Raw genomic sequence first — 15,863 nt, 5'->3', positions numbered from 1 at the left:
TTTACAATAGGTGGTAGACCAGATTTGGCCCTGGGGCCTAGTGTGCAGACTCTTAGTCTAAAACCCCTCATCTAAATCTTTGATCTAAAATCATTGCAATCCCATCCCTTTGTACTAAAGAGTGGTCTGGAACCCAGGTTTAAACCAATCAGTACAGGCATTTCTTTGGCAACAATTATTGGTTCTGGGTAGGCACATGGCCTCATAGGCCCAAAGGAATTGACAGGAAGAATCCTTATTAAATGGTTTGGGAAGAGGTATTATCTCTGCCACCAGTTATAGCTAAGGAAGCACATAGTTCAATTACTGTTGTCAGTTATCCTACACTACAAGGGAAGTTAGGCTCAAGATAAAGCAAGCACTGTGGACCGTAGAACAAAGAGATGGAAAAAATCTAGGTATTTAAATATATTGTCAAACCATTCAGTCAATCCACTCTGAAGTCTGAAGCGATCCAATACATTTCCTTATTTTATTTTTTATTTTTTTGGGGTACACGGGCCTCTCATTGTTGAGGCCTCTCCCGTTGCGGAGCACAGGCTCCGGATGCGCAGGCTCAGCGGCCATGGCTCACGGGCCCAGCCGCTCCGCGGCATGTGGGATCTTCCCGGACCCGGGGCACGAACCCGTGTCCCCTGCATCGGCAGGCAGACTCTCAACCACTGCGCCACCAGGGAAGCCCCCATTTCCTTATTTTTTAAGTCAATTTAAATTGAGTTTTCGGGACTTCCTTGGTGGTCCAGTGTTTAAGACTATGTGCTTCCACTCTAGGGGGCATGGGTTTGATCCCTGGTAGGGTAACTAAGATCCCTCATGCAGCATGGCATGGCAATCAATCAATCAATCAATCAAGAGAACTTTCTGTTATCTATAGTCAAAACCATTCTGATAACTGAATACTATCAAATTGCCCCCAGAAAAGACTGCATGAATTTACACTTCTATAGTAGTGGACAAAAATATGTTCTTTAGCCCACTGTACTTTTATAGGCAAAAAAGTCTTAATTTATATTTTATCATTAGTTTCAATTTTATATAGTATTTAAGAAATGTCAATAAATATTAAATATTCCAAACATTCAAATCTCACCTTCTTTTCAAGAAGAATTAGTTTAAACAGGATTAGGACCTGAAGAAAGAAAAAAAAAACTGTATTAAAATAAGAAACTCAAGCCTATTTTTCATTTGCCTTTGCCTCTCCTCAAACATAACCATGTATCATTGAATCAATAATGTTAAATAATTCTAGAGCTTTAAACACTACATTGAAAATTATGAACTTATACTGAGAAATTCCTGTGTCCTTGAAAAATGTGTATACCACTTAAATTGCTATCAAATTGCACTTTTTGGAATAAGTTGCGCCATTTTTGCTTGAAATATCTGCAAGCTCCTTAAAGGTAAGTTACTATTCATTTACTTCTGGATGTCCAGGGCATTCACAGAGCAGATACTCATTACAGCTGTTAAGTGAATGATCCATGTGTGTATGTCCCAGTCAACAGATGCCTTAAGAATAAAGATCAAAAGATATAAGCATAGATATTTTACTGGAAAATGTTTCACTCTCAGGGCAACATATAAAATATTCTGCAAGATAAAAACACGTTTCTTTCAGATGTGGTGTACATATACAATGGAATACTACTCAGCCATAAAAAAGAATGAAATAATGCCATTTGCAGCAACATGGATGGACCTAGAGATTATCACACTAAGTGAAGTTAAGTCAGAAAGAGAAACACAAATGCCATAGATATCACTTATATGTGGAATCTAAAGTATGACATAAATGAACTTATCCATGAAAGACTCACAGACATAGAGAACAGACTTGTGGTTGCCACGTGTGTATGAGGTGGGGGGTGTAGGGGAGGAGTGAATTGGGAGTCTGGGATTGGTAGATGCAAGCTATTATATAGAGAATGGATGAACAACAAGGTCCTATAGCACAGGGAACGATACTCAACATCCTGTGAAAAAAAGAAGTTTTTTCCCACTCTGATTTTATGATATCCAAAATTACAAAAACCATAGAAAAAAGTATCCTATCCTGCACAGAAATAAACGACACTATTTGTATACTTTTAGAAATTTCTATCATATAAGCACTACCTACCAACACTTTCAACTTTGTATCACTATGCCAGCTGTCTCAGAAAAACTAAAACATGGTTATGCCACACTCTGCATTAGACCATGCAGCTCATGGAATTTGCCCAGTTAAATAATTTTAGTACATCATAAATTAAATAACATATCATACCTTGTGTCGAAAATGAAGCACAAGATCTCGAGGAGATAGACCTATAACGTTAAAAAAAAAAAAAAAAGCTAATCTGTGACTACCACCTACTGTTTTTGTCAAAGAAAGTTTTAACCTCCTCAAAAGAAAGGCAGGTAAAAGTAGGAATATGCAAATATTTAAATATTTATGTAATACCTCATTATGCACACGCATAATCAGAATTTATCAAATACTGTTAACAGTCAAACAGCACTGCGATAGAACTTTCTGCAATAATGAAAATGTTCTAAATCTTCACTGTCCAATAGAGTAGCCATACGTGGTCACTGAGCACTTGAAATATGGTGTGACTGACAAACTGATTTTTAAATTTTATTTAATTTCTATTAATTCTAATCTAACTGTAAACAGTCACATGTGGCTAGTGGCTCGTGTTGTGGTCATGCAGCTCTAACACCTCCCCATTTTCCAGCCATCTTACAAATTACCCAAGTTTAGAAACTATGAAGCTTGTACTACTGTGGCAGTCGATCATTTAAACATGGTTTTTGGTCACTACACCCCATAGGCTACAATTTCTGAATCACAGTCTTCTCTGATCATCTGCCATAAGACAAGATAAATTAATTTAGAGAAAAATATATTCTCAGAATAGGAGCTTTGTAACCAGCTTACATTACACACAGGATTGCAAAAGTGGAGTTCCAGGGTTTGGCTACATCATGCTAAAATGGGAATTGAGCAAGCATAAATCACTATGTGATCGACAATTCTTTTTAAAACATGAAAACGACATTTATTGAGTGCCTAACACACGAACGAATGTTCTGGGTTGTCAAAATAAAATAAAACCCTCAACTTGAAAAATCTTAGAATAGAAAAGAGCTAATAAGCAGATCTCTCTCTCTCTTGCTCTCCCTCTGTGTTATGACGGGGAATTGACCTGGTCAGCATTAATGTAAGGAAAAGAAAAAACTTCCATTATTACTCTGAAAAGCAGAAATTTTCCATATACAATAATAGTTGTAAATTTTGATACAAGTATGTTACAACCCTTCTTAATGTAAATACTGTCTAAGAAGATATTTAAGGAAGCAGCGGCATCAAATGTTGGAGAATTTAGATCCCATATAGAAACGTAATTCTTATCATGAAGTTTTACATGCAACTCAGCATGCCAAACAAAAAGAAATGAGGGCATTTCTTCTGACTTGTAAAAAAGTAACTTACCAAGATATACCTGGGATCCTTCTAATGAAGTTCCTCCCAGGGAACTATTCATATGTTCATAGAGCTCCTGTAAAATACAAATTCAGTTTAGAACAATTTACTATCATTTTAGACACTGAATTAGAAATAGGATGACCAAGGGAAAATTGGTTCTTTAACTGAGGCAACTTTGTCTCTCTGAAACTTGCCAGTTTCCAGCAATCCTTCCTTCTCTTCCTCTACATATTAGAGCTTGATTCATTCCCATGGTGGTACGGATTCCTAGGATAAATTTCCTCTACTTCCCTGCTAAATAACTAACTGTCCTACTCTCACTAGAATCCAGGAGAGATCCATGTTCTATACATCCATGGCAGCCTCAAGAAAAACATATTATCCATCTTCAGTAAAGTAGGAATGTGGCTTTTCTGTGTTTTTTAGTATGGGAGTTAGGATCCAGAAATGTGACATATAAACATACTGCTCAGTGTATTAATAAGATAACAAATGTAGAGAAGAAATGCCATAGCGAAAGGGCTATTATCCATTAACAGAAACATTTATGTTATAGTCAACTGTCAATCATTATTTTCTAATAAAAGATGGTTTCATTAAGTTTAATAAATATGAACTGTACATTTTGGGATGATCATTGGCCCTTCAATATTATTTTCAAAGAAGAATGTCCTTCTTAAGCTAATAAGTGATTAGCTCACACTATTAAAAATCTACTTGATTCATGAATCTGTCTTCACACACATCTATGGGGGGGATAAAGTTACCTTTAGAATGGAAATTTGGGAAAAATCCTTCTCTTCAAAATATGCATGCGTAATGAGCTGAAGTTTTGCTTGAAGTAAGCCATAGAGAGGCTTAAAGAAAAAGAGAAATTACCATTAGTTTGATAACAGTAAAAAAACACCCCACGACTTTTTAACTTGAAAAGACCGAGAAGGAAAAAGTTACTGACAACTTTAGTATCTTATTATTCACAGCTGAACGTTGTTAAGTCACTGTTCTAACTCCTGGACTGCAGCTGCAAAGTGCCTGACCCACTCAGAGCACCGGGGTTGAGAGTGAGCACAGACCTCCTGGGTCTTGCTCGAGTCACTCAGCAGCGTAACTCTGGGCACTTAACCTCTCCACGTCTGCTGACTGATGTGAACATGGGTATATGAAAAGACAGTACATCTTATGGGGCTTTCTCGTATTAAATAACACAGGTAAAAGCACTTTCTAGAGTATCTGGCATATAGAAAGCACTTAAACGCTAGCCATCATTGTCATAAAATTTAAAACATATCATAATCCTGTACACTGTTCTGCTAGCTTGTAGTAACATTTAATCATCCTTATAGCACTAATTCTTATATTCAGTTGAACATTCATGATTAAATTTAATTTCATTTCCCCATTTTTTGCCCTCTATAGAGGCTTAAAACAAATAGTCTGTGTCCTTTATAATATCCTACGTAATATTCTTTTGTATATCTGAAAAAAGTTACTCCTTAATTCCTATTTCTCTATTTAAAACCTTCTTCCTACCATTTCCATCCTTTTATGTTCTGTTCTAGATGTTTTCTGGTTTCTGTGTCCTTTTTAGGATGCAGAGACTAATGCTGAATATATACTCTAATTAGTTAAAACAAGTAATACTGGAATAGTTTTCTCCCCCAATATCCCGGTTAATATATCATTATTTCTATCTAAATATATTTTTATACATAGACTAAAATGCACTAAGAACCACCAAACATTTTTGTGTGAGCTGGCTCTCACCATCCCCCTGCCTGTTTTATCTGTCTGATAAAACTGGCTTTTCACCCCAATTTTATCATATAGCAGTTACATGTTCATGAGAGTTAGACATTTCTTCTCTGAGATATATCTTTATTTGTGAAATGAGAACAATAAATACTTAGATCTCTCTTCTTATGAGGATTAAAATGACAACTATATCTAAAAAGTGCCTGGTATAGAATACTTGACATATAGGCACTTGATAAATGGCACTTATTATTATTATTACTGTTCTTTGAAGAATTATTCAGGAAGCCTTTCAACAAACATGTTGTGCTTATTCAATATCCAGCACTCCTATACTTTGGTCATCTGGTCCAGCATTAAAAAACAATAATTCACTGATGTATATTTTTTCAGGCTACCCTTCTAGAAACTGTGTACAGGAGTCAGATTAGCAATTTACCAATTTTCTGATATTGAAATCTTTTATAACCATTCCTTTTCTAGGAGACTATTCTTGCCCTATATTTAAAATTACTTGGGACTTCCCTGGTGGTGCAGTGGTTAAGAATCCGCCCGCTACGCAGGGGACATGGGTTCAAGCCCACATGCCGCAGAGGAACTAAGCCCACGCACACAACTACTGAGCCCGCGCGCCTAGAGCCTGTGCTCCGCAACAAGAGAAGCCACTGCAATGAGAAGCCCGTGCACCGCAGGGAAGAGCAGCCCCGCTCACTGCAAACTAGAGAAAGCCCACATGCAGCAACGAAGACCCAACGCAGCCAAAAAACAAACAAACAAAGAATTACTATCTTGGAACAAATACCCTGATCCTCAAAATCGTATTAATAAGGTCCATAGTACTAAATTATTCTCACTCAGGTTTTGTTTTTTTCTTTTAAAGCTTAGTATTAAGCAAGCTACATTTAAATTGTCTGTGAATATAAGAAATTGGAACAATTGCAGAAGAAATAATTAAATAAAACCATAGTTTTGTTGGTGACTAGGCTAATGAAATATTTTCAGTTTTGCATTAGGTTAACTGCAGAAACATCTGTACTCAGTAATCACACAGATCTAAGATAATTAATTTGATAGATATCTAGATATTTTTTTCCCACAAACAGAATTGGGGGGACTATATTTTACATGTAGAACTAGGCATCTGGCGTTACTGGTAAAGGTGTTATTAACCCATTAATAATACAAATGGGACATCACAAATGAGTTAATAGAGACAGTTATGAAAAATAAGAAATGCTATATATTTTCTTTTGAAAACTAAAAAGTTAAAATGATTATAAACTTGCATCTGATCAACCTGTACAGAGAAGACACAATTTTAAAGTGTTGTTATAGTACAATTCATTATGTCATTTCCTTTCCTCAAACATTTTCAGTTTTTAAAGAGCAAGCTAGGGATACAATTTTTCACTGCAAAGAGCCATGCCCTTTTGTATCATCAATAAAATCTGAGTAATTACGATACTTTGAATTTTAGTAAAATATTACTTATCCACAGTCTCGAGAACAAAACAAAGCTGGATAAATTAAATATATCAATGCCTCATTTTGCTTACCTATCAACCTACTTCCCCAAAACTGATCTATTAGATTTCCTCCCTCTTAACTAGTTTTGGGCAGAGGGGAAATGAGAGTGAACCTGCTGAAAGGCAAAGAGGAGATGCAAGAGCATCAACAATAAGCCTCTGACTAATTTTAATATATCACTGTTTTCATAAATCTCTCCTCATTCTAATAATGCTTTATCATCAAATAAAAAGCTGCCATGAGAGTTTAACATTAACAGGTTATTTGGTCTCTTACCAGTTTGCTTAGAACACAGACACTTTTCTGAACGGTCTCTCTGGTGATATCTGCTTGCCGTACTTTCAACGCCTATTATAAACAAATAGTCATTATTAAATATATTTCATGGAAATATTTAAAAATAATTATTTTTCAATATAAAACAGCAATCAGAAAAAGTATCTTACACTTAATTAAAAGTACTTATTGAGAATCTCAGAAGGTATTTATTGAATGAATAAGTGTCAGCCAGAGCACTCTGCCAGAATCTGGCAGGCAACGGGAATATAACAGTGAGAGACAATCTCTACTCTCAAGGAACTGACAGTCTGGTGGAGATTACTTTATGTGTAAATTGCCACATCCGTAATGCAAATCAGTCATCCCTGGTTCTGGTTTTAAAATGGACACCCCTTTCGGAGACTAATGTTTCTGGTGAGAAAGGGACAGTTTAACAGCTTGTTTCTCCAGAGATGGAAGAATTGTCAGCAGTTTTGTTAAGCTGGTTATTCTACGTTACTGGAGTCTATCCTGGCACACCTGTATTGTATTGTAGCCCAGCCCTGAGCCGTAACTCAAGCCTCGGTGATTCTGAAGATGATTACATGAGATATCTGCAGTGCTCTGCTAGTAGGAAACAGGACTTAATCAACCTCAGGTAAGGCTGTGAGGGCAGTAAGAACGACTCTTCCCCCTCTAGTGTACTGCCTGACGTCTCCTTGGATCTGTCCTGAGGACCATGGGGTCTCAGTGTCTTCAACTGCCTGAGGACTGATGATTCATCATTAGATTACATCAAGAGTAGAGCCTTTCCTCAATCTGTTTCTACCTCTTTACCTTGATTGGATTCATCCGTCGGGTCTCAGCTTTGTTCAAAAGGAAAGGAAAGGCTTTCTCCTAGGCTCTAGGGCTCTCTGATGTCTGGTTTATCTGTCTGGTTATCAGATGAGGTGAGAACAACCTGGAGAAATGGGCAACCCCAATATACTCTGGAGTGGGTGAGACTCAGGAGGTGACGGAGACAAGCAGTATGAAATGCCACTTAAAGGCTGTCTATGTAGAGCATGAGAACTGTTGTTAACGACAACAGCATCAGAGGAATAATTTTACTAGTGGTTATATAATTTACAGAGGATAAGAGGTAGTGAAAGGAACAGATTTCCAAGAAAGGGCAGCAGCTCAATTCATCTCATCTAATAAGATGTAAGGTACATGAAGAAATCAAATGCGTAATTATTCGCAGGTTTCTTTAATCTTTAAACTCAGTTATTCATTTGAACCACAAACATTTACTGGGTGTGTCCTATGTTCCAGGGCCTGTGCATGGAGGGTTATTTCACGGTAGTTAACTACTTTGGGTATGCTGGGATTTATTCGTGCAGTTTACTTTTAAATGCTTCAGGGAAACACACACACACACACACACACACACAGAGCAAATGTGGTAGAACATTAACAACTGTTGAATGTAGATGGTGGGTATACAGGTGTTTATTGTGCAATTCTTTTAATTTATCTACGTGTTTGAAACGTTCATTATGAAAGTCGAAAGAAAATTTTTAAAGACTTACTAAGTTAATTACCCACCTGAGGAAGCTTTTAAAACTTTGCAATTGCCTAGGATCTACTACCAGAGATTCTACTTCAGTCTGTAGAAGGAAAGGCCCGGTAAGTATACTTAAATTAAAAAAAAAAAGTCTCTGGGGCTTCCCTGGCGGTCCAGTGGTTGGGACTCTGTGCTTCCACTGCAGGAGGCACAGGTTCGATCCCTGGTCAGGGAACTAAGATCCCGCATGTTGGTCAAGTCTCTTGGCAAAGTCTCCATGTAGTTCTGGTTAAAAACCATTGTTTTAGAGCAGTGGTTCATAGTCTTGCCTACATATTAGAATCACCTGGGGAACTTTTAATACTCCTGATGCCCAGAACATTAAATGAGAATCTCTGGGGTTGGGACCTAGTCATCCCAAGTATCTAAAGCTCACCAGGTGATTCCAACATGAAGCCGAGGTTGAAAAGCGCTCACTACTTCAGAGTATTAATCATTTCATAAGAGGAAAGAGATCTTTACTCAGAAAGGGTATCCCCACCACAAAAAGAACAGTGCTGTGTAGAAGCAAACCAGGAAAGGGGAAGCTACCCATCCTGGTTTATTTAAATTTATTAATTAGAGATATTATAGTAAGTTAGGCATTAAGCGGGAAGGTAAGTTTAAGAATGATCAAAAAAAAAAGAATGATCAAAATCTTAGTTATATATAATTAAGATAACTTGCAAGTAGTTTGCAGCTACTATAAGTACTTTCCATTACTTCTAGAATGTTCCTTAAAAAAAATACAACACTCATTACCATTCCATTTTTTAAAGTTACATACCAAACACTAGAAATAGAAAACTCAAGGACACCATGAAATTGACATACAGTATTTTGAAGACAAATGGGTAATTTTGTTATCAATATCTAAAAACAATGTACAAAATATTATACAATATTGGGCTTCCCTGGTGGCGCAGTGGTTGAGAATCTGCCTGCCAATGCAGGGGACATGGGTTCGAGCCCCAGTCTGGGAGGATCCCACATGCCGCGGAGCGGCTAGGCCCGTGAGCCACAACTACTGAGCCTGAGCGTCTGGAGCCTGTGCTCCGCAACAAGAGAGGCCACAACAGTGAGAGGCCCGCGCACCACGATGAAGAGCGGGCCCCACTTGCCACAACTAGAGATAGCCCTCGCACAGAAACGAAGACCCAACACAGCAAAAATAAATAAATTAATTAATAAACTCCTGCCCCCAACATAAAAAAAAATTATACAATATAAATATAATTAGTTGCCAATGTCAACTTAGAAAAACATTCACGTGAATAAACTGGTACTATAGAGAAAACAGCTACATAGTTTATAAAAATTTAAAACAATATCACAGGTACCACATGAAACATAAAGATTATGTATTTCCCTAAATTCTACATCTTAAGTGGCCAACAATTAAACAATTTTTTAGTGTTTTTTGGTGTTATTCATTTTAACTGTACCTTGGCTTCAATTTGTCGATAGCAAGAGATACCATATACAGTGGCTCCGTTTCCATTTCTGGGTGGCAAGTGAAAAAACACAGTATCTAAGAGATATACAGAAAAAGGTAAATACCAAAGTGAACTACCCGTATTAACAATGAACTTTGACATTATAATGCAGTCACTTAAACAAAATGATGAAGTTACAAGGAACCCATGTCAGACTTATTTCTAGCATCACAGCCACTGGTTTCTTAGAATTCCTCTCACTGCCTTCCAGTGTGCACTCATCACAAAAAGCCCAAGAGGCTGAAGCATAACAGGTCGAATTGAGACTACAATCACTTTTCTCAGAAAATACTTTATTATACAGGATTATTCCAGATAAAAAGAAAGTAAAGAATCATACAGGGAATTCTCTGATGGTCCAGTGGCTAAGACTCTGCACTCTCACTGCTAAGGCCCTGGGTTCTACTCCTGGTCGGGGAACTAAGATCCCATAAGCCGCATGGCCAAAAACAAGAAAAAAAAAAAAAAAAGTTTATCCTTAGGGACTTCCTTGGTGGTGCAGTGGTTAAGAATCTGCCTGCCAATGCAGGGGACACGGGTTCGAGCCCTGGTCCAGGAAGATCCCACGTGCTGTGGAACAACTAAGCCCGTGTGCCACAACTACTGAGCCTGCACTCTAGAGCCCGTGAGCCATAACTACTGAGCCCACGTGCCACAACTACTGAAGCCCGCGCGCCTAGAGCCTGTGCTCTGCAACAGGAGAAGCCACCGCAATGAGAAGCCCGTGCACCGCAATGAAGAGTAGACCCCGTTCGCCGCAACTAGAGAAAGCCCGCACACAGCAACGAAGACCCAACGCAGCCAGAAACAAATAAATAAATTTATTAAAAAAAAAAAAAGAATCATACAAACCAAAGGGAACACATAAATTTTGAATAGATCCAAGAAATTCTTGGGACAATTGGGGAAATTTGAACATAGATTAGATATGAGATGGTATTATGGAATTACTGTTAAATATCTTAGCTGTGGTAAAAGAATTGAAAGTCATCCCGGGGAATGATCTTATTTTTACAAGATGCAGGCTGAAGTATTTAAAGTGTCATGATGTTTGCAACTGACTTTCAAATAGTATAGGCAAAACTGTACACATATATAAAGAAAGTTTGTGGAATATTTACCATTCTTCCAACTTTTCTGTATGTTTAAAAGCTTTCATGATAAAAAGGTTAAAAAAAGAAGACTTGTGAGGTTAAAAGTACAGCATTTTAATTTTATGTTAGGGACTTCCCTGGTGGCACAGTGGTTAAGAATCCACCTGCCAATGCAGGGGACACGTGTTCGAGTCCTTGTCTGGGAAAATCCCACATGCCGTAGGGCAACTGAAGCCATGCACTACGACTACTGAGCCTGCACTCTAGAGCCCGTAAGCCACAACTACTGAAGCCCGCGCACCTAGAGCCCGTGCTCTGCAATGAGAAGCCAGGGCAATGAGAAGCCCACACACCGCAATGAAGAGTAGCCCCCTCTCTCCGCAACTAGAGAAAGCCTGCGCACAACAACGAGGACCCAATGCAGCCAAAAATAAATAAATAAATAAGTTTAAAAAATTAAATTTATGTTAAACTGCAGAGTAATATTTGCTTCATTTCATACAAAAATTAGTAAATATTAGAAAAACAAGTAGCCAAACCAAGTTTAATCTTGTGTCTTGGTAGAGCCTCTAATACCATGATAAAGTATAGTATATTTCTTCATTAAGCCATTCAAAGCACTCATCTATACGGTGATAGGAGACTCAGTACTAACTTCACAGCATTGCTTTCCTTGAGGGTGTTAACATGCTCCCCACGCATGCAAGCAAACTTTTAAGCAGAACACTGTGATGGCAGTGCTCCAGAGGTGGAGAAGCAATCCCAGCTGTTTTCAGGTGGGCACTGGAGGACGAAGCTAGAGCTCCAATCAATCTGCAGCTGGTGCAGGTAAAGCTCCTTAGTTTGTCTCTGAGAGGAGTCTGAAGTTTAAATGCAGAAAGTGCTACCAGGAGCAGATGTCCTAATATGGCTAATTACTTACTTTGGCCAGAGCTCTTGGCAAAGGAGTGGCCAGTGTTCACCAACCATTACCAATATAAGCCTGGCACTTCTCTGCAGATCCTCTAGTATATGACTAACTAGTCATCTCCAAAGAAGCATTTAAATATTTTATGAATAGTCACAATAGGCCAAAGGTCTTTCATTACCAAAGTACTCAGACTCGTGGCAGATTTTTTAAAAAGCCACCTACCGATTGCTCCACCGTTTACATACCTTCTTGGTAGTTGTGTGCGCCATCTGGTAAGGCAAGGAAGGGCAAATATTTCCATTCTTCAGGTAGAGTGTGACTGTCATGTCCATCTCCTGGAATCAGGGGCGGGTAAGAGAATTCAACCTAAAATGGTAAGGAATGTTAGCCAACAGGTTGATGATCAAAGGGAGCATTATATCCTGGCAGACAAAAATGCTTTCAAATTCTGAGTGACAGAACTAAGGATAAGCCACACTTCTTGATGCCATTTTCAGCAAACCTATGGTATATAAGAGGAAAAAGAAAAAGGGAGGAAAGCCACGGAGGAACTAAGCCCAGGTGCCACAACTACTGAGCCCACGTGCTGCAACTACTGAAGCCCGCGCGCCTAGAGCCCGTGCTCCGCAACAAGAGGAGCCACTGCAATGAGAAGCCCGTGCACCACAACGAAGAGTAGCCCCTGCTCGCTGCAACTAGAGAAAGTGCGTGAGCAGCAATGAAGACCCAACGCAGCCATAAATAAATAAATAGATACATAAAGTTTAAGAAAAAAACCCTAAAAAAAAAGAAAGAAAAAATGAGGAAAAAAAATCTGTAGGCCTTTTTCCCCTTTTTTATTTAAAGGAGTTTAACTTTGATGTGCACAAGGGTAGGGGGTAGTGGTGGTGGTGACTGGATTGGAGATGTACATTTGGGAGCTGTTATCAAATAGACAGTAACTGAAGACATGGAGCCCTGAGAAAAACCAATATCCTCCTGAACTGAGGAGGAGAGATCCAACAAAGAAGCCTAAGAAGTTGAGCCAAGTTCTAGATTTGCTTCCCATCAATTGGCTCCCTTGCTCCCAATACTTGAAGCTTTGAGTCTATGGTTTCGATGGGTTGTTAGGGAGGTGAATGGGCATTAACCACCACTTCAGGTTATTTTTTCCCCAAGACTGAGAACTGATCAATGAAGTCTCTCTAATACTGTTTGTGTTGTAGAAATAACAAAGTTTCTAGTATAAGCCCCCAGTTTCTGGCATTCCCTAGGTTTACTAACATTTTCCCCTTGCTTATGGGTTTTTTTTTGTTGTTGTTATTTCAATGAGACTTTTGGAGAGGAAGGCAGAATTAAATGCTGAGGACTTGAGTTATCATACTGATGTAAGTTCTAAGTGTCTTATGTTTAATTTTCTTTCAAAGTATATTTAAGCAGGAATTTGCATTGCATTAGTAATAAATACACTGAAGATGGAACAACATAGGGATAAGAATCACTTTTAGATTCCGTCTTTAATGTGGAAAGGCATGATGGCTCATTTCCCCACATCTCAAGGTAATCAAGGTGCCACTACTCACATGAGAGCCGATTATAAAAGGGATTTAATAATGATTATTTTTAACAGGTGATCTAGTTCTATATTGAAAATGTTTAAATTTCCCTGTGCCCACCTCCAAAAGCAATCAACATTTCAGTTTGAAAGGATCAGTTACTTATCATCAATTAACTGAAGGCTGGGCATAAATAATCTCAAGCTACATTTCACATTTCTCTGTATCTTCTCTATCATACCAGTTTTATATTGGCAAATCTTAAAAGTGTAAGGGAAGGCAAGGTGTGCCATAGAGGGAAAGACATAAATTCAAAGCCGGTGCTATGAAGCTGGTAGTTACAGAGCTAAAAAAAATCCCCAACTCAGAATTCTTACTTTAACAGGGGGGGGAAAAAAAAGAAACAAGAAATAAATTATTGTATTTTATGTAAACACTAAAGTGCAATATATAACACATAAGAAGTCTTGGTAATTATCACAAAATAATTTCTTTTGGAAAACCACTAATTTTTATGTATAGTATTTATTTTAAAAGCATTTAGTATGGAATAAACATGCTTTTAAATAAATATAAACATCATGGACTCAAATTCTCACAAATGCATCATGAAGTATGTTGCTCTTCAGGATCCAAAAAGTTTGCCAACTAAATATTATCACTTGCAATCTGCCTCTACAAGGATTAGGTCACTAGCCACTGCAGTCACTGACCTTCAACACACCCTGAAAGGAGTTCAGGGTGGAGATCAGGAATGAGGCACTCTGTGCTCTGGGAAAAACTGGCAGAACAGGCCTTCAGATAGTTAGATCTTTTCAGAAGATTTGAGCCCAATTTCTCGTATCTTCTTATATCTAGAAAAGCACTAAAATCATTAACAGAGACATCTGCTCCTCGTGACCAGCAGCAACCCTCTGCCAAAACGTGTGCTTGATTGCACACATCCCCCTTTACCAACTCACACGTATACTGGGACTTCCATGGTGGTACAGCGGTTAAGAATCTGCCATCAGGGCTTCCCTGGTGGTGCAGTGGTTAGGAATCTGCCTGCCAATGCAGGGGACACGGGTTCGAGCCCTGGTCTGGGAGGATCCCACATGCCGCAGAGCAACTAAGCCTGGCGCCACAACTACTGAGCCTGCGCTCTGGAGCCCGTGTGCCACAACTGCTGAGGCCTGTGCACATAGACCCCGTGGACTCTGCAGGGAGAGAGGCCACCGCAATGAGAAGCCCACTCACTGCAACTAGAGAAAGCCCGTGGGCAGCAACGAGGACCCAACGCAGCCAAAAGTAAAATAAATAAATAAAATAATAATAATAATAGATTTAGGATATTTCCTTAAAAAAAAAAAAAAAAAAGAATCTGCCTTCCAATGCAGGAGATGCAGGTTCGATCCCTGGTCAGGGAACTAAGATCCCACATGTCGAGGGGCAACTAAGCCCAAGTGCCACAACTACTGAGCCCACACGCTGCAACGAAGAGCCGGCACACCACAACGAAAACCCAGTGCAGCCATAAATAAACAAACAAACAAACAAACAAAATCTTCATTAAAAAAAAATCACAGGTATACTAACCTCTACTGCTACTTCTTCAGAGCAGCTCCTCAGGGGTTTCTGAGAGGCTGTCTCCTGGGCTATAGTCCTCATTTTGCCCCAAATAAAACTTAACTCACAACTCTCACATTGTGTGTGGTTTCTTTTTTTGTATTCATTTGACAAGTTTAATCTAGAAAATTCCAAAATAAAGTAGTATGACAACGCTCAACCTCTTATTTATTATTTATTTATTTTATTTATTTATTTTGGCTGTGCCAGGTCTTAGTTGCAGCAGGTGGGATCTTGGTTGGGGCATGCGGACTCCTTAGTGGCAGCATGTGAACTCTTAGTTGCGGCATGCGTGTGGGATCTAGTTCCCCAATCAGGGCTCAAACCCAGGCCCCCTGCACTGGGAGCACGGAGTCTTACCCACTGGACCACCAGGGAAGTCCCTCAATCTCTAATTTAAACATGGAAATGTAATTTGAAATAATAAAGTTTTTACTCATATATTGAGAAACATGAAAAAGATTATTCATATTTTGTGTCGACAAGAGTATGGGGCTTGGCTGTGGGACTGTAAAATGGTACAGCAGTTTGGATGACTATTTGGCAGTATTATCAAATCAACAATACATTGACTCAGCAATTTCAGTTTTAGGAATTTATCCCACGAATACACAGATATTCACACA

The 15,863-nt window shown here is 38.7% G+C and overlaps 1 protein-coding gene across 1 annotated transcript in view; it reads right to left on the bottom strand.

Annotated features, from left to right (window-relative positions):
* The window catches only part of AVL9 (AVL9 cell migration associated), a 63,365-nt gene that overhangs the window by 34,757 nt on the left and 12,745 nt on the right, over positions 1-15,863 (bottom strand). Inside the window, exons 2-8 of the mRNA XM_082632887.1 lie at positions 12,340-12,460; positions 10,040-10,125; positions 7,028-7,099; positions 4,240-4,329; positions 3,479-3,545; positions 2,267-2,307; positions 1,091-1,129 (exon numbers count right to left, since the gene is read on the bottom strand). Coding sequence (XP_082489013.1) covers positions 1,091-1,129; positions 2,267-2,307; positions 3,479-3,545; positions 4,240-4,329; positions 7,028-7,099; positions 10,040-10,125; positions 12,340-12,460 — 516 coding nt within the window. The remainder of the gene's footprint in view (positions 1-1,090; positions 1,130-2,266; positions 2,308-3,478; positions 3,546-4,239; positions 4,330-7,027; positions 7,100-10,039; positions 10,126-12,339; positions 12,461-15,863) is intronic.

The sequence above is a fragment of the Mesoplodon mirus genome, assembly GCF_964341445.2.
Source record: "Mesoplodon mirus genome assembly, chromosome: 9".
Lineage (NCBI taxonomy): Eukaryota > Metazoa > Chordata > Mammalia > Artiodactyla > Ziphiidae > Mesoplodon > Mesoplodon mirus.
Note: the sequence above shows the minus strand (reverse complement) of the source record. Positions and strands in the feature narration are given on the sequence as shown.